Raw genomic sequence first — 17,992 nt, forward strand, 5'->3', positions numbered from 1 at the left:
GGAGGCCACAAGCCTGCCAGGCGCGGCCTACCCCCCTGGCCGCGCCTAGGTGGCTTGTGGGCCCCCTGTTGCCCCTCCGTCTCCCATCTTTTTCTATAAGGAGGGTTTCGTCCCAGAAAAAATCAGGAGGAGGCTTTCGGGAAGAGACGCCGTCGCCACGAGGCGGAACTTGAACAGAACCAATCTAGAGCTCCGGCAGGGCCGTCCTGCCGGGGAAACTTCCCTCCCGAAGGGGGAAATCGTCGCCATCGTCATCACCAACACTCCTATCATTGGAGGGGACTCATCTCCATCAACATCTTCATCAGCATCATCTCATCTCCAAACCCTAGTTCATCTCTTGTAACCAATCTCCGTCTCGCGACTCCGATTGGTACTTGTAAGGTTGCTAGTAGTGTTAATTACTCTTTGTAGTTGATGCTAGTTGGATTACTCGGTGGAAGATTATATGTTCAGATCCTTAATTCTATTCAATACCTCTCTGGTCATGAACATACTTATGCTTTGTGAGTAGTCACTTTTGTTCCCGAGGACATGGGATAAGTCTTGCTATAAGTAGTCATGTGAATTTGGTATTCGTTTGATATTTTGATGCGTTGTATGTTGTCTTTCCTCTAGTGGTGTTATGTGAACTTCGACTACATAACACTTCATCATTATTTGGGCCTAGAGGAAGGCATTGGGAAGTAATAAGTAGATGATGGGTTGCTAGAGTGACAGAAGCTTAAACCCTAGTTTATGCGTTGCTTCGTAAGGGGTTGATTTGGATCCACTAGTTTAATGCTATGGTTAGACTTAGTCTTAATTCTTCTTTCGTAGTTGCGGATGCTTGCGAGAGGGGTTAATCATAAGTGGGATGTTTGTCCAAGTAAGGACAGCACCCAAGCACCGGTCCACCCACATTTCAAATTATCAAAGTAGCGAACGCGAATCATATGAACATGATGAAAACTAGCTTGACAGAAATTCCTATGTGTCCTCGGGAGCGCTTTACCTCATATAAGACTTTGTCTAGGCTTGTCCCTTGCTACAAAAGGGATTGGGCCATCTTGCTGCACCTTTGTTACTATTGTTACTTGCTACTCGCTACGAATTATCTTATCACACAACTATCTGTTACCGATAATTTCAGTGCTTGCACAGAATACCTTGCTGAAAACCACTTGTCAGTTCCTTCTGCTCCTCGTTGGGTTCGACACTCTTACTTATCGAAAGGACTACGATAGATCCCCTACACTTGTGGGTCATCACCCCACCGTAGTCGTTATGCTGGCTACTGAACGACTTCGGCTTAACACCAAAGACCTGTTGGAAATATGCCCTAGAGGCAATGATAAAATAGTTATTATTATATTTCCTGTTTCAAGATAATCGTTTATTATCCATGCTATAATTTTATTGAATGAAAAAATAGATACATGTGTGGATACATAGACAAAACAATGTCCCTAACAAGGCTCTAGTTGGCTAGCCAGTTGATCAAGGATAGTCAAGGTTTTCTGACTATATGCAAGTGTTGTCACTTGATAACTGGATCACATCATTAGGAGAATCATGTGATGGACTAGACCCAAACTATGAACGTAGCATGTGATCATGTCATGTTGTTGCTATTGTTTTCTGCGTGTCAAGTATTTATTCCTATGACCATGAGATCATATAACTCACAGGCACAGGAGGAATACCTTGTGTGTATCAAACGTCGCAACGTAACTGGGTGACTATAAAGGTGCTCTACAGGTATCTCCGAAGGTGTCCGTTGAGTTAGTATGGATCAAGACTGGGATTTGTCACTCCGTGTGACGGAGACGTATCTCGGGGCCCACTCGGTAATACAACATCACAAACAAGCCTTGCAAGCAATGTGACTAAGTGTAAGTCACGGGATCTTGTATTGTGGAACGAGTAAAGAGACTTGCCGGTAACGAGATTGAAATAGGTATGCGGATACCGACGATCGAATCTCGGGCAAGTAACATACCGAAGGACAAAGGGAATGACATACATAATTATATAAATCCTTGGCACTAAGGTTCAACCGATAAGATCTACGGAGAATATGTAGGATCCAATATGAGCATTCACGTCCCGCTATTGGATATTGACCGAGGAGTGTCTCGGGTCATGTCTACATAGTTCTCGAACCCGCAGGGTCTGCAAACTTAAGGTTCGATGATGTTTTAAGTATAGTTGACTTATATGTGTGGTTGCCAAATGTTGTTCGGAGTCCCGGATGAGATCGCGGACGTCACAAGGGTTTCCGGATTTGTCCGGAAACGAAGATTGATATATAGGATGATTTCATTTGGTCGCCGGAAATTTTTGGGTAATTCCGGCAGTGTACCGGGAGTGACGAATGGGTTCCGGGTGTTCATCGGGAAGGGCCCACCCACCCGGGAATGAGCCCAGTAACCCCAGGGTGGTGTACCAGCCCTTAGTGGGCTGGTGGAGCCAGCCCAAGAGGGCTATGGCGCCACAAGTGAAAAAACCAAAGGAAAGAAGAAAAAAAGGAAAGAGGGAAGAGGAGGACTCCTCCTTCGCCAAACCGAATTGGAGAAGGAGTCCTCCTCTCCCTTCGGCCGGCGCACCCTTGGGGTCCTTGTGCCCCAAGGCTAGCCCCTCCCCTCCTCCTATATATATTGGTGGTTTTAGGGTTTTTGAGACACAACTTTGCCACATGCAACTCAAACCTATTCCACATAGTTTTACCTCTAGATCAGATTTCTGCGGAGCTCGGGAGGAGCCCTGCAGGAGTAGATCATCATCACCACCGGAGCGCCGTCAAGCTGTCGGAGAACTCATCTACTTCTCCGTCTCTCTTGCTGGATCAAGAAGGCCGAGATCGTCGTCGAGTTGTACGTGTGCTGAACATGGAGGTGTCGTCCGTTCGGCGCTAGATCGGAACGGATCGTGGGATGATGGTGATTTGAATTACGAAGCTGTACCACTACATCAACCGCGTTTCTTAACGCTTCTCGCTTAGCGATCTACAAGGGTACGTAGATCTAATCTCCTCTCGTAGATGGACATCACCATGATAGGTCTTCGTATGCGTAGGAATTTTTTTGTTTCCCATGCAACGTTCCCAACAAGACCTTGAGCTAGAGATCGAAGTGCGGACAAACCTGCAGAAAAGCTTCGCAAACGATGATGAAAAACGATATGTGAATGATGGAATTTGGGGGGAGATCATGAAGATCCACCCCATAGTAAAACATCAGACCCATGACGAAGGGGTGAAGCGGGAATCCTAGTCCCTAGAGGAAGTGGGAGACGAACACAACCCGCTCCCCGGGCCTTGGCGTAGGAACCACCTGGCCCTTTTTCGGTGCTCGGTGGGCGATGTCGGTGGCGAGCCCGTGCTGGCCAGGGTTTAACCCTAGGTACAAAATCGCCTCCCTTGTTGCCGTCGTGACGCGTGCAGCGGTACCCTCCCGTTGCGCTGCCGCGGCTATGGCAGCGACGGCCGTTGCTTCGTCCCTTGAGCCCTCCACGTGCCTCCGGCCCTTTCTCTTCGCCGACTCCCAAGCCCGCTCCTTGGGCGTCAGCTCGTTCTTCTTCTTGGGCGCGGTGGTGGTCTTTCGAGGGGTGCGAGGTTTGCCTTTGCGGGAGGTGGCGGTCGTGATGTCGGACGAGGCGAGGGAGGCGAGGCCAGCAGCGGCATCGATGTCGTTGTCCATGGTGAGCGGCGAGGGGACGCGCGCGGACGGGAGGGTTTTGGGAAAGTGGAGGGAAATGGCGAAGGCTTTGCCAACGAATGGTGTTCAGGAGGAGTAGTCGGCGCGCAACACGCGCATCCGTTTCATGTGTGCGCTGAGTAAATCAAGCTCAAAAATGAGCCAGAAAATAGTCGGATGGATGGACGAAAAGCGAACACGCGTCCATTTAGATCGACGGGTGGGGAGATTTTTTCGTCCGCGTGATCCAAACGCGGACAAAATGAATCATCCGTTGAAGTTGCTCTAATTGTAATAGAGAAATCGATGCAATTTTCTCAACTTATTAGAAATCCCATCCCTGAAACAAGCTGCACTCAAGTGGATGAATTAGAAAATGGACCATACGGCGGCACTTGGCCCGCGATTACCTCACTGGTCCAAGTCCAACGATCGACGAGTGCTCGGGAGATCGACAGCACAGCCTGCCTCATCGGTGGCCCCACCACTCAGTATCTCTGCCTGACACAACGGAGGTACACAGACTACTACGATACCGACGGTATCCGAGCACATCGCATCCTACGGCGGAGACGAGCCGACCAAAAACCTCTTTAAAATCCCGCCCCTTGACCCGCACTCAGAGGGGCATCTCCCCAAACCCCTCGCCGCCGCCGCAGCCGCCGCCTGCAATCCCCCCCTCCCCCCCACCAGCACAAGAATGGGAATGGCCGCCACCGCCCCGTCCACGTCGCGCCTCCTCCATCACCACCAGACCACCCCCGTCGTCTCCAAGCACCACCACCAGCAGCAGCTGAGGCAGCGACTCAGGTACGCCCCCAACCCGTCCCCTCTCGCCCTGCGCGGCCGCCTTTCGCCGCCGGCCGGGGCGCTCCTGCCGGACCGCGTGACCCCGTTCTCCTACGGGGCGGACGACGAATCTGACGACCACCCGCGCGAGGAGTGCGGCCTGGTGGGGGTCGTGGGCCACCCGGACGCGGCCTCGCTCTGCTACCTGGGCCTGCAGAAGCTGCAGCACCGCGGGGAGGAGGGCGCCGGGATCGTCGCCGCCGGGGGCGACGGCAAGCTCAAGTCCGTCACCGGGCTGGGGCTCGTCGCCGACGTGTTCGGCGACCCGTCCAGGCTCGCCTCGCTGCCCGGTCCCGCCGCCATCGGCCACGTGCGCTACTCCACCGCCGGCGCCGCCGCGTCCCTGCGGAACGTGCAGCCGTTCCTGGCGGGCTACAGGTTCGGCCAGGTCGCCGTGGCGCACAACGGCAACCTCGTCAACTACCAGGCGCTGCGGAGCAAGCTGGAGGCGCGGGGCTCCATCTTCAATACCACCTCCGACACGGAGGTCATCCTCCACCTCATCTCCACCTCGCTCTCGCGCCCGCTGCTCGCGCGCATCTGCGACGCCTGCGAGCGCCTCGCGGGCGCCTACTCGCTCCTCTTCCTCACCGCCGACAAGCTGTTCGCCGTGCGCGACCCGCACGGGTTCCGCCCGCTGGTACTGGGCCGCCTCGCCAACGGCGCCGTTGCCTTCGCGTCCGAGACCTGCGCGCTGGACCTCATCGACGCCACCTACGAGCGCGAGGTGGAGCCCGGGGAGGTGGTGATGGTCGACCGCCGCGACATGTCCGTGTCCTCGGCCTGCCTCGTCCCGCGCCTTCCCCGCCGGGCCTGCGTCTTCGAGCACATCTACTTCTCGCTCCCCAACTCGGTTGTCTTCTCGCACGACGTCCACGAGCGTCGCACCGCCTTCGGGCGCGCTCTGGCGGAGGAGTCCCCCGCGGCGGGCGCGGACGTGGTGATCCCGGTGCCGGACTCGGGGTTCTACGCGGCGCTCGGGTTCTCGCGCGAGTCGGGGCTGGAGTTCCAGCAGGGCCTGATCCGGTGGCACTACAGCGGGCGCAGCTTCATCCAGCCGACGCAGGCGATCCGCGACCTGGCCGTGAAGCTGAAGCTGGCGCCCGTGCGCGGCGTGATCCGCGGCAAGAGCGTGGTGGTGGTGGACGACTCCCTGGTCCGCGGCACCACGTCGAGCAAGATCGTGCGGTTGCTCCGCGACGCCGGCGCGCGGGAGGTGCACATGCGCATCGCCAGCCCGCCGGTGGTGGGGTCGTGCCTGTACGGCATCGACACGCCCAGCGACGGGGAGCTCATCTCCAACCGGATGGACCTGGAGGGCGTGCGGCGGGAGATCGGCAGCGACTCCCTCGCCTTCCTCTCGCTCGACAAGCTGCACGGCATCTACGGCGACGAGGCCGGGGACTACTGCGACGCCTGCTTCTCCCGCAAGTACCCCGTGCTGCCCACGCTGCCGGAGCCGGCCGCCGAATTCGACGACGAAGACTAGTGATCTGCTCTGCCCAGCTCCTCTGCTTCAGTCAGCTCATTATGCTCCCAGGTTCAGTTACGGGTAGGGGCTTGCGAATTTTTCTTTAGAGAAGATCATCAGGGAGCCGGAGCCTCCCAGTTCCATTAGTTGAATGAAACCTCTGGGCAGGCTTGCGAAATTTGTATGCCTGCAACATCATTTGGTCATGAATTCTATCCCTGATGTAAAAGTTACTCTAAGTTGTTGCAATGGTTGACACCGAACTGGCGAAGATGACCGATGTTTGCCATCGCTGATACTATCTTCAGCTACCACTTTCAAGTGCAAAGTTGGTGCTGAAATCCCAGAATCAAGAATTCGGGATGGACGAATCTACTATCGTCTTTAGTCAAGTTTATTATATGCCTGGGTACTTGTGAGTTGTGAGTATCGTCATGCGCCCATGTCTTCAGGCTGGCTCGTCTGAATAATAGAGTGCCGCGTTCAAGTGTGTCTGTGCTTCAGTAATAAGCTCATAGCAATAGTAACAGTAAATGTAAAGCTGAAATATTGCTGCCCGGAAGGATCTCAGCACATGAATAGTGGAATTGTCGGTATACACAATTCGCCGCCCGGTCAATGTGTCAATGAACATTGCCGGCCTTTCTCTTGTAAACGTAAGAAGCTGCGAAGTAAAGGAAAGCGAGAAGCTCCAGCGCGGTGAGCGCAGCAAGGAGGAGGTAGAAGTAGTCGAGGTGACCCCGGTTGAGGTTGTCGGCGAACCAGCTCGTCCCTCCGCCACTCCTCGTCACGCCGTCGATGACCGAGATGAGGAAGCTGCTGATGAAGCTGCCGACGCCGAGGACGCTCAGGTAGAGCGCCAGCCCGAGGCTCTTGAGCGCGCCGGGCATCTGGTCGTAGAAGAACTCCTGCATGCCCACCATGGTGAACACGTCCGCCGCGCCCAGGAGCACGTACTGCGGCACGATCCACCACAGGCTCATGGGCACCGCCGCGTCCGGCTGGTCCACCACGCCGGCGTCCACCGCGGCGCTCAGCCGCCTCATCTCCACCAGCGCGGCGGCCACCAGTGCGGCCACGGCCAGGGCCATGCCCGTGCCGATCCGCTGGAGCATGGTGATGCCCAGGGCGGCGCCGGTGACCCTGCGCGCCACGGGCACCAGGACGCGGTCGTACAGCGCGACGCAGGTGATCATGCTGATGCCCATGAAGCACTGCAGCGCGGCGGGCGGTATCTGGAACCCCGATGATCCGACCCTCCGGTCCAGCGTCGCCGCCTGCTTCGTGAACAGCGTCGGCGGCTGCGCAAACACCACGCCGTAGAGCAGGCACGTCGCCCATATCGGGAACAGCCTCGCCATGCTCCTCACCTCCTCCACGACAACAGCATCTTCCGCGCTCCCGCCATGCGCATGCTCGACCAACGAGCAGACACCTTCCGGCGACCTCTTCCTCGACGCCCTGAAGGCCTCGGCGACCCGAGAGAACGCACCGGCGTCCTTGTGGTCGTAGAACCGGTACGTCTTGGTACCAAGCAGGAAGACGACGAGCGCGAGCACCATGACCATGCACGGCACCCCGAAGCCGATGCCCCAGCTGACGTTGTCCTGGACGTAGCTCATGAGCGCGATGGTCACCGTCGCGCTGCCGCAGATCCCGAAGTACCACCAGTTGAAGAAGGAGCCCCGGGACAGCGACTCCGTGGGGTCCGTCGCGTCGAACTGGTCGGCGCCGAAGGCCTGCACGCAGGGCTTGTGGCCGCTCTGCGCAATGGCCACCAGGTAGAGCGAGACGTAGAAGAAAGCCGTCTGGAGGGAGGAACGCGGGCAGGCTCGCCGGCCGTCTGCGGCGAGTCTGCATTCTTGGCTCTGAGGCGACGAGAACATGGACGAGAGCGCCAGCATCCCGAGGCCCTGCAGATTTTTTTTCCAGTTCGGTTGAGAAGAACTGAAACTAGTGAGACTTTGTGTCAAAAGCTTTAGGGACACTATTGAAGCACGAATCATACATGAATGTTGCATGTGATGACACAAGTTGTCCAAAATTACTACACAAATTTCATCTGCCCATATAATCCATATTAAAACATGCTGTTGAACCAGTGAGGGGTGTGTGGTGTAGCTACTAGTTCTATGTCTTATGGACATGTTACTTTTAGCTGTGCAAAATACCCCAGCAAAACATGGGTTCTGTTGCTTTGAGGGAAAATCAGTATGGATTTTTTATAATGAAAACGCAATATGGATTTGTGAAACTAAACTACTACAAACATGTATGGAATTGAATGGACCTGTAAAATTTAATTGAAATATTTTTGAAATTGTCTGAAACTTAGTTGAAACAAGAGAATCTGTGAAACCTATGCACAAACATGTCTGAATCCAATGGATTTTGTGAAATTCAATGAAACTTGCACGATCCATCTCAAAACTTTGTGAAGTTATATAGAACTTTAGTCCATTTCCTGGAAATCCTCTTAACATTCGTGAATCTTCTATGAAACTTATGGAGGCAAATTGCAACTAGTCAAATCAGTTTTCAGTTTTCCACTACTACTTTGCCCATCCTACTATCAGTTGTGGAGCAAACAAACAATACACGAGACACTATTTCTAGAGAAAATATGGTATGAATGTGGGTCAAGTTAAGTTGTGAGACCTATTACTCAAATGTGCCACCTCATGACAGAATGTTTGCTTTTTTTTGGTGGAGAAGTCTGCTCAAACTCATGCATGAATACAAGAAAATAGCTACTTCCATGATTGGCCATGGAAACTCTGTTCTTTTGTGACATTATAACTTTGGGAAATCAGAATCCTGAACTACACTCTTTTGCAATCAATGGCGTGATCTTGCTGGAAGTTTTTTTACATACTGAAGATGCCAGTGAACATTTTCATTGACCTTAATTCATATAAGCATTCGATCAATTTCAATTACTTCAGCATCACATTCAGTAGATGCACATGCACATGCACCTGGCAGATGGACCTGATAAATGGACCTATACGTGGAAGTTGGAAAATCCCCTGAATACTCATCCGTGAAAATGTACAAGTCCTTGAGAAAAAGGGAGCCTGCTCATTGTCTGTTTAGAAGACTGGAGAAGTACCCATAATTCTGAGATATAAAGTATTCTTTTCACTGATCTCAAAAAGCGTCTTCCTTTGGCTCTTATTATATGACAGAATAAACACAAGGAATTCCCTCCATCCTTCATACACCTGTGCTCTATGCAATGACAATATTTAGGACATTTATATGGAAAATTTGGTGTTGGAGCTCGGCCTCCATGGCCTCCACGGAGGCCTCCAAATTCCAAATTCAAATTTCACCACAATTCATATTTTTGGAAGGGAAGCCTTGTGGCGGTGGTACATCTGCGGCCTTGTGACCATGAGGTCACGGGTTCAAATCCTAGAAATAGACTCTTGCAGAAATGTAGGAAAAGACCGCGTACAGTGGATCCAATGTGGTTGGACCCTTTTTTCGGACCCAAGCGGAAGCTACATGCACCGGGCTGTCCATCATAATTCATATTTTTAAGTTTAAAAATTTCTGATTTTTTTACAGATATGCATGAAGGAATAACATACATGTGTGTAAATTTTCAGGAAAAAATATGTTAAAATAAAGGCTGTGCAAAAACAAAACAAATTCGGGGCTTTTTAACATATGATAATATTCATCTGTCCAGGCCATTAATTTGTCTATTTTGACATATCGCGTTTCAAGGTATTTCATCCTAAAAATTTACACACACACATAACATCCTTGTTTACTTGCATAATTTATTTTAGATTTTTTAAAACCAAAAAATTTACAAAGAATTTGAGCTCGAGTGAGCTCGGTCATTAAAACAACGTTCTCATTTATACGTCTCTTTTGGGATTGCCCTTTGGCTTTACATTGTTGGGACTCTTATCTTACATTCTTACTCCATACGAAAACATCCATTTCTACCTTTGATGGAATGATTGCTTCCATTATTCTGCCGAAGAAGATTGCCATGGATATTGTCTTCGATTCAACTGTGTCGTTTATTTTTTTTCTCACATTTCAGACCGTACTTGCATCAACTCTGTCAGGCCAGGCTTAGCCCAAGTGCCAAAAAATTCCTTCAAAAACGGCCTCTGCATCAATATGCACACGCCAATATATTCAAGAAACAAAATCCAGCAGGTGAACAAATTGAACCTGGAAAAGAAAACCCGAGGTCGCATGGCTCGTGACAGTAGCTCCACCAGGCAATCGACTCGGCGTTGCCTCGGCGACACAGCAAACCCGCCGGCTAAACAAGAAGGCAAATGATCAAGAGGATGGTAAAAAGCACGGTGGCGGGGGCAGCGATGGGGGCCAGAGACGCGCCGCCCCTGCAACAGTCAATGCACACACCGTCCTGGCCAGAGCAATGTCAGCCGCCCAAGTTCTACGCCGCCACCGCGTCGCCTCTCCGAGCGAGGCGGTGAGGGGCTCCTCCCCTCGCCGCCGAGCCCTGCCCGGGTGGTGCTGGTGGCGGCGGGTCTGCCCTTCCCCGCGCACGCGGTGCCCCTGCTCGGGCGGTGGCGGCTGGCGGCGGTGTGGCCCGTTGGAGGCGGTGCCATGACGGCTCTCGACGCGGTGGCACGGCCGTTGGTCATGGGGCAGCGTGGTGGCGCTGGCGGCCGGTGGCGCCCAACAAGCCCAGATCTGGGCCCGTTTGGGCGGGCCGGTTGCTCAGCGCTCGGCGGTTCCGCTCCCTCATGGGGCGAGGCGGCGACGGTCTGTGGCGGTGTTCACCGCGTCGGTCGGCGAGCTGCAGCGTGGGGACAGGGACTGTCTGGGCCTAAGTGGGCCTAGCCAGGCCGTAGGGCTTGGCAAGTCCTCGTCATCGCGTCCGGTCGGCTCCGCGTTGGCGGTGGAGGTTGTCCCCTCCCTCCGATCGAGTGATGGCCACTTCCGTGGCCGTTGTTTCCTTCTCTCTTACATGCCTCGTGTTGGCAGCTCCAGTGAGACGGCGAGGGTGGCCCGGTAATCGTGGTGGACAGACTGGTGGGCGGTTGAGTGGATGGTGCACAACGAAGTGTGTGGGATGGTGGTGGTGGTTGTGGATCGGGAGAAATCCCTGTCGGCTTGCCCGGCACCGGCGCGGTGACGCTTGCTGGTGCCGTCGGCCTTTCTGAAGGGCGTCGGGGATACCCCCTCCTCCACTACCCTCCGCGTACCGGGGGAAACCCTAGGACTTGTCCGGGCAACAGCGGCAACATCGTCCCGTTCCTTCTTGGAGGTGTTGTTTGGTGCGCGACGCTTCGGACTGCTGGGACGCGATGGTACTTCTCCGGCGGTTGCAGCGGTTGCCGGTCTTCTTCTCCTAGTCAATCTGCCGGTGTCGGCATTTGTTTCTCTTTTTATTTCTTTTATTTTTTGTTTGGGCTTTCTTGTGGTGTGGCCCGAGCAAGCTGGATGTATCGGTTGGTTGCTTTGTAATAAAAAGCAGGGGAAAACCCTTTTTTCGTCGACTTCTACGCCGCCAATCAACTTGGCTGACATTAGCAGTCCCCGACCTTCGCTATTGGGTACACACCATACTGCATCGACGTCAACCCGTGCCGCTCCATTTCTTTGACTTGTCCCCTCAGCTTGTCCGATCGCGAACGTCGAGTGTGCTTAAGCTTGGGGCGCGTTTGGTTGCGTGCATGAGGCCCAACTAGGCCGACGCGGGAAGAAAACATGCTGTTTGGTTGGCTGCATACACTATTGGGCCTACATGACATGATTTTTAAAGCACTCCTCGGCCTGGCTCCCTCGGAACGCTCGAATCGGCAGTTTCTCCAAAGCCAAGCCCGAGCGGTGCACGTGGGCGGCGACGGTTGCACGCGCGCGGCCATTCTCGAGAAGCCGTGTTGCTTCCCGAAGCGCTGATAGTTATTGGCCTCACCGCCCCCACCGCTCCCTCTCCCCACCCTCCCCCACTCTTCCAATCTCACCGGCGGCGGCGGATCGGAGGAGAGAAAGAAGACCACCAGACTCCATCACCGACAAGCGGATCATCATCTGGCCCGCGACAATGGGGTACACACTTTTCTGTTCGTCATGCACTACCTTTCGCGTTCGATCTGACGGTAGATTCGATCCACGACGGAGAGGGGAATGGGGAATAGAGGTACACAAGCATGGCACTTCATACTAGTTCATACTAGTTCATAACCGCGCAGTTGAGGCGTACAGATCGGCCGGTCGAGTGGCTCGCCTTCATCTTCTTGTCCATCGCCTACGGGGTGGTGGGTCATCGTCGTCCTCGGCGGAGTTGAGGTCGATCTGCCAGATACGACGGCCTGCCTCCGACGCCCTCATCGGCAGTTGCACCGGTTCTTCCTCCTCCTTAGGATCCCCACCGATGACTGCCGGCGACACGATTGCCGTCTCCTAGTACACTGCGGCACGACGGTCATTAGGAGCCCAGTAGTTCTTGTACTTGGACCACCTCTTCCTCTGTTTAGCGTCATCGGAGACGGCCTGATTCATGGCCCAACGAATGATGTGGACTGCCATCGCGCCCTTCGCTGGGTTAGGAATCAACATTTTCAACTCTTGTGCAGTGGCTCTCATGAGCACTACATCAGTTTCCTTCTACATGTCAGGCATGGAGCCGAAGTTCGAGCACACCTCCATGGTGTTCCCAAACTTGGTGCGGTCACCATTCGACCACCCGAGGAAGAAGGCCCTCCAGTCAATACCCCAAGGGAAGGGGTTGTCGTTGGAGCTGGAGCTGGAGCTCATGGCGATGGAGAGGAGGAAGTTTGATAGTGAGAGAAGAGAGGGGGTGGGTGAGTAGTGGTGGTCAGTAAATATAGGCGCGGTGGAGAGGAGGAAGAGTGACAGTCATGCCGTCTTAACTACATGCTCTTCAATGAGCCATGAACTTTGTTTGTGCCTGACTCCATGAATTGTGTGCAGATCGAGGAGAGCAATGAGATGGGCACGGAGGTGCTCCCAGCCGTTGACAAGAAGGGCTAGGCGGCGATTCATCCAATGCCCGAGGTGCTGCTGCCGCCCACCGTCGAGGAAGAACCGAAGACGCCAACGGTTGGCGACGACGAGCGCATGGAGGATCCCCCCAGCAACAAGCGCCGCAACTACGGCCACTACCATGAGGAGGGTGGCCCAACTCACTCCTGCAAGGTCATCCTTGCACCGAAGCTTGAGTGCATCGCCATGCCCCTGGACTTCACCAAGCACTTAGTCACGGTGCCGACGGAGTTCAAGCTGAACAACAACACTGGTTGCTCCTGGAGGGTGACGGTCAAGCTGATGAACGGCAGGGTGACCCTGGATCAGGGTTGGGCCACCTTCGCGTCCGTTCATCAGATCAATATCGGCTACATGGTGACGTTCAAGATCCCGACTCCCGACACCCTCAAGGTCATCATCTTCGACGACGATGGCATTGAGGTGGTCAACAAGTGCGGGAAGCACGACGAAGCCTTCGCCGCCAGGGACTAGGGCCGGGGCACCTCCTTCTTAAGTACTATCAAGTCTGCTTGAACTATGGTTTATGCGTTGAATTGTTTGAACTATCGTTGTGAACTATGAGTAGCTGAAGCTCTATTTATGCTCTGCTCTGCTTATGATGTGTGGTACATGGTTGTGCCGAAGTGTGCTAGTAACCTCACCAACTAGCCAAAGAGGTTACCACACACCAAGCATTGCATACAACCAAACACCATGCCTTGGGTTTGTCCACTAACATGCAGGCAACCAAACACGAAGCAGTTTGGTTCAGCCCATGCAGCCAAGAGGGCATGCAGGCAACCAAACAACTTGCAGATGGTGCATTTGAGGCTGTCTTTGCTCAACCAGGCTGAGTTGAGAAGGCTATGCAATGCAGCTATTGTAGACTAAAGGAACCAAACACGCCCTTGGTGCCTGCTCTCTATATGCTGGTATCTCTCAAATGGGCGAGATGGCGTATGGCGACACATACATACATGTGTTGGATATGATCCACGATAGAGGCGGAGGCGGGGTTGCTACGAGGACGCGCAAGTGGAAGACTCAGAGAAGGAGCTGCATGCCCAACAACTCGGCATGTACACTTAGCAACCATACTCTTACACCGAGCAGCCGGAGCATGACAACGACAAAGATATTGATTCAGAGGAACGACCAGTTGATCCAAAGAAGAGAAGTAGAAGAGGAAGTTTTAACATGAGGGGCGATGCATTGTTGTGCAACACATGGTTGGTCAGTGGCATTGATGTGAACCATGGCGCGGGGCAAAAGGGCACAACATTTTGGGCCAACATTCTTTCTTCGTTCCATAAACACGAGAATTTCGAGCCCTACTGCAGCGAAACCACCCACAATCATGGGACAAAGTCACTCAATCATCATTGATGATACATCATCCAAAAGGCCGTGGGCAAGTATTGATGCCATTTAAAACAACTCGTCGGTCGGTGACCAAGTGGTGCACAAATCACGGACAAGCAAGTTGTTATATGGGTTCTTTATTTGGCTAGATATGCAACTTGTTGACTGGATATTCTCTATGTCATTTGATGAGATATACAACTTGTTGACCGGCTATGCTCTATGTCATTTGGTTGGATATGCAACTTGTTGGCCGACTATGCTCTATGTGTTGTCATTTGATCGGATATGCACATTGTTGCCAATGCCTTTTTTATAGCCATCTCTTGCGTGTAACTTATTCTTGATGGTGGAGAAGAAGAGTTTTATCCTCATGCATTGTTGGTTCAAAGAATGGGCAACCCAAGTGGCAAAATGACATTGCCAATTTCTTCAAGACCTGAGGCATCGATAATGAAGAAGAAACAGGTGGTCCAACCGACTCAACAAAAGAGCCACCCGGGAAGGTTTAAAGGGGATTACGGGAAAAAAAGTGAGAGGAGAAGAAGGAGAAGCGAGAAGGGCGGGACCAAGATGGCGAAGAGATTTGAGGGCATCTTGGCGAAGAAGGAGGATGCATGTGTCAGTGTTAAGCGCTCCAAAGTGAAGGGGCAAAAGAAGGCTGGGAGGTTTACCATCTTGATGGCAGCGGCCAAGATTAAGGTCAACCTCGAAGAGAAGAAGATCAAGCTTGAAGAGAGGAGAGTTGAGCTCGTGCCCGCTTCATGGGAGACAAAAATGTTGACCATGAGGACCGACGAGTTGGATTGTGAAGCAGCGATGATCGTGCATGCCGTTTGTGTCAAGATGTTGAAGCGTTTGGTGACTGAAATGAATGTGGCTAAAAGGAGACAATTGATGAGCAGAAGCCGACGACAGAGTGAGCGAGGAGGCCTGGGAAACTAGTGTAGGAGGCTAAAAATGCATGTTTTTTGCACGACTGCCAGACTGGAATTTTTGTGATCATGTGCACTATAAACATCCACTCTTTTTTGATTATGACAAGGCGATATAAACACCACATTTTAATTTGCTCCATATTGCTATATGTTTCAAAAGAGTTTAGCCGGATCGGACCAACATATAAGGGTATGGTTAAATGGCCGGCTCCTGTATCGAAATGGTTTGGTATATTTGTTTTAGGGACGACGATTAGGGGTGCCTAAGGCCTCTGGCACATGGGGTGCACATTAGAAAATTAAGGACTCAGATAAGTGCCATACGTGTGATACGAACACACGACAACTTTAAATAAATTTAATGATGCACAACTTTCTTTGCAGATGACAAGTTTCAGTTTTTTTTTTGATTTTGATTTTACTTAATGGTATTTTTAGTTGTAAAAAACGTCGATGTATTTTGTGCCAAACGTGTGACACTTATCATTTATGATTTTTTTTCATGATACCTCTTCATCGAAAAGGCTAAAAATTACTTCCTCTATCCTAAAATAAGTGTTTTATACAATTTTATATAAAGTTAATACAAAATTAAGACATTTATTTTAAAACGGAGGGAGTAATATATATTTTTAACTCGGGAGTGTTGATCATGTGTTTCAAGAAAAAAGTCGTGTCGTTAGAAAAGAAAAAGGTTTAGAGTTCAGCACATTATTATATCTTCAAAGATCGACCCGCGGTACCCTCGCAAAAAAAGGAAGATCGACCCGGTCCAGCTGATTTATGAGCACAGCGACGTGGGAAGCACTATGTTGTGGTGTCCACCGGACCAAAACAATGAAATTTTAAAACATCCCTGTCAATCATAATATTCTCAACAAAAATACTACTACTACTATACGATGCCATGCGCCACTCGTGCGAAATTTCTTGGACCAATAAACTCCTTATCGTTCAACCAAAAGCTACCGAGAAAAATCCACAGAAAAGTTGATTGAGGAGAAGGAAGAAAGTTGTGCTTGGCGTCGATGAACGGAACGAATCAGGGGGCGTTGTGCGGAGTTGGCTGACCGTGATGTATAGCAGGGAGGAGGCGACGATGGTGCGGTAGCGGCCGAGCCACGAGTCGGCTACGGCGGCGCCGAGCAGCGGCAGCATGGACGCGGCGCCCGACCAGGCGTTGACGGCGGCGGCGGCTGCGGCCGTGCTCTCACCGAGCGGGCCGGTCAGGTAGCTGATGAGGTTGGAGGAGATGCCGTAGTACGCGAACCGCTCCGCCACCTCCACCCCTTGGATCGAGCCCCCGGACGCGGAAAGCGTTTGTTAGCGCCCGTGATTGGCAGATCGAGACGAGGAGAGCAAGCTAGGGAGAGGGCGAGATCGTGGCATGAGGGAGGCTTACAGATTATGAACAGGGCGGACCTCCAGCCGCCGGTGGCGGGGCGGGGGCGGTGGCCGGCGCGGGGGAGGAGCGGTTCGAAGCCTTGCGCCATATGGCTAGCTGCCTGGGCGCCGATTGAGGATGCGCGGTTGGCTGAGCAGCCGATGACTTGAGGTGAGTGATTAGCGGTGGGACGAGAGTGTGGTTGTTAGACGCGGGCCTGGCGATTCTCGTGTTTTTTCTTTAACGCAACACAGACGCTGAACCCTGTTCAATCACATCACAGGTTGGTTTGCGATTCTAATGTCACAAAGTCCTTGACTCCAAATCTATTGAATTTAGACCATACCTTCCGTGTTGATGCGAAACCAACCACAAAGAATGGTTCTCGATTTTCCTTTCCAAAACAGTCAAACGATGTGAAGCATGTACCAACATGAATGAATGATGTACGAAGCGATATTTTTTATTTGAGTTGAAGTTAACAAAATGTCATTTCACAACAAAATTGTGAAATGAAATTTACATATGTATGCACCAAGCGTCTAATCTATATAATGTCTATGACAAAATTTAGTTAAAAATGTAAGCAGGACTATATGTTAATCAAAAAAAACATAATTTATAGCTAACATGCATAACTTATGACGTGGTAGGGTTGCATGGATGGAAAAAAGATGTGGTTGTTTACAACTATTTAGGATACTAAGATTTATTATATTAAATCCTAGGTCTAATTATGACAAAATATGAATTTAATTCTATAAGATTCCAAACAAAAAAAATATGTTTGGATGTCACATGGAAGTTATTCTTTCCATGAAATTTCTTTGTTTTGAATTTAAATTTCATGTTTACACAAGCAAAAATGCTTGGAATCAACTAAAATTCAACCAACACTGTCAATGCATGGAAAGCCAATCTTCAGAGTTCAGAATATAGCGACTTTTAGAAAAACATAGACAAACTTTTGTTAAAAAATACTAATTGTTTTTGTTTGTTTGCGTTAGCTATTGTATTCCTTGGTCTCGCATTGCCATTTATCTTTAAAACATGACTTTCAGACAATGACAAAAAATAAAGTGATTTGTGAGATACTCCCTCCATAGACTAATATATATAAAAGCATTTAGAACACTACTTTAGTAATCTAAACAGTTTTATATTAGTTTACAGAGGGAGTACATTATTATATAGCAAAAGAGAGTCCAAAATTGACAAAAAATGAACCCTCAAATCAGCATACACACAACACACACACCATTGAGTCGCATATTTTGTTGTTTTCTTCTTATATTTTTCATATACAAATTGAGCTTATGGT

At 51.2% G+C, this 17,992-nt stretch overlaps 2 protein-coding genes across 2 annotated transcripts; one reads left to right on the forward strand and one right to left on the reverse strand.

The window, feature by feature from the left end:
* The first annotated feature begins 4,307 nt into the window (after positions 1 to 4,307).
* On the forward strand, positions 4,308 to 6,268 carry LOC123446421 (amidophosphoribosyltransferase, chloroplastic-like). Its single transcript, XM_045123035.1, has one exon. It carries the CDS (start codon positions 4,378 to 4,380, stop codon positions 6,013 to 6,015), a length of 1,638 nt encoding a protein of 545 aa, XP_044978970.1. The 5' UTR covers positions 4,308 to 4,377; the 3' UTR covers positions 6,016 to 6,268.
* A 263-nt stretch (positions 6,269 to 6,531) lies between these two features.
* LOC123446444 (protein NRT1/ PTR FAMILY 5.10-like) lies at positions 6,532 to 16,891 on the reverse strand. Its single transcript, XM_045123047.1, has 3 exons — positions 16,690 to 16,891; positions 16,359 to 16,576; positions 6,532 to 7,910 (listed from the first exon to the last, which is right to left on the reverse strand). The coding sequence occupies exons 1-3, from the start codon at positions 16,778 to 16,780 to the stop codon at positions 6,621 to 6,623; spliced, it is 1,599 nt and encodes a 532-aa protein (XP_044978982.1). The 5' UTR covers positions 16,781 to 16,891; the 3' UTR covers positions 6,532 to 6,620.
* Positions 16,892 to 17,992: the final 1,101 nt, after the last annotated feature.

The sequence above is a fragment of the Hordeum vulgare genome, chromosome 1H (genome assembly GCF_904849725.1).
Source record: "Hordeum vulgare subsp. vulgare chromosome 1H, MorexV3_pseudomolecules_assembly, whole genome shotgun sequence".
In the NCBI taxonomy this organism is placed as follows: domain Eukaryota; kingdom Viridiplantae; phylum Streptophyta; class Magnoliopsida; order Poales; family Poaceae; genus Hordeum; species Hordeum vulgare.

Bases quoted from the DNA above. Each gene is read 5' to 3' on its own strand.
- LOC123446421 (XM_045123035.1), top strand. From the start codon at position 4,378: ATGGGAATGGCCGCCACCGCCCCGTCCACGTCGCGCCTCCTCCATCAC.
- LOC123446444 (XM_045123047.1), bottom strand. From the start codon at position 16,780: ATGGCGCAAGGCTTCGAACCGCTCCTCCCCCGCGCCGGCCACCGCCCC. The intron at 16,577-16,689 runs GTAAGCCTCCCT...GCTCGATCCAAG, and splicing joins GTCCGCCCTGTTCATAATCT to GGGTGGAGGTGGCGGAGCGG. The intron at 7,911-16,358 runs GTCAGCCAACTC...AAAAATCTGCAG, and splicing joins CCTCCCTGCTATACATCACG to GGCCTCGGGATGCTGGCGCT.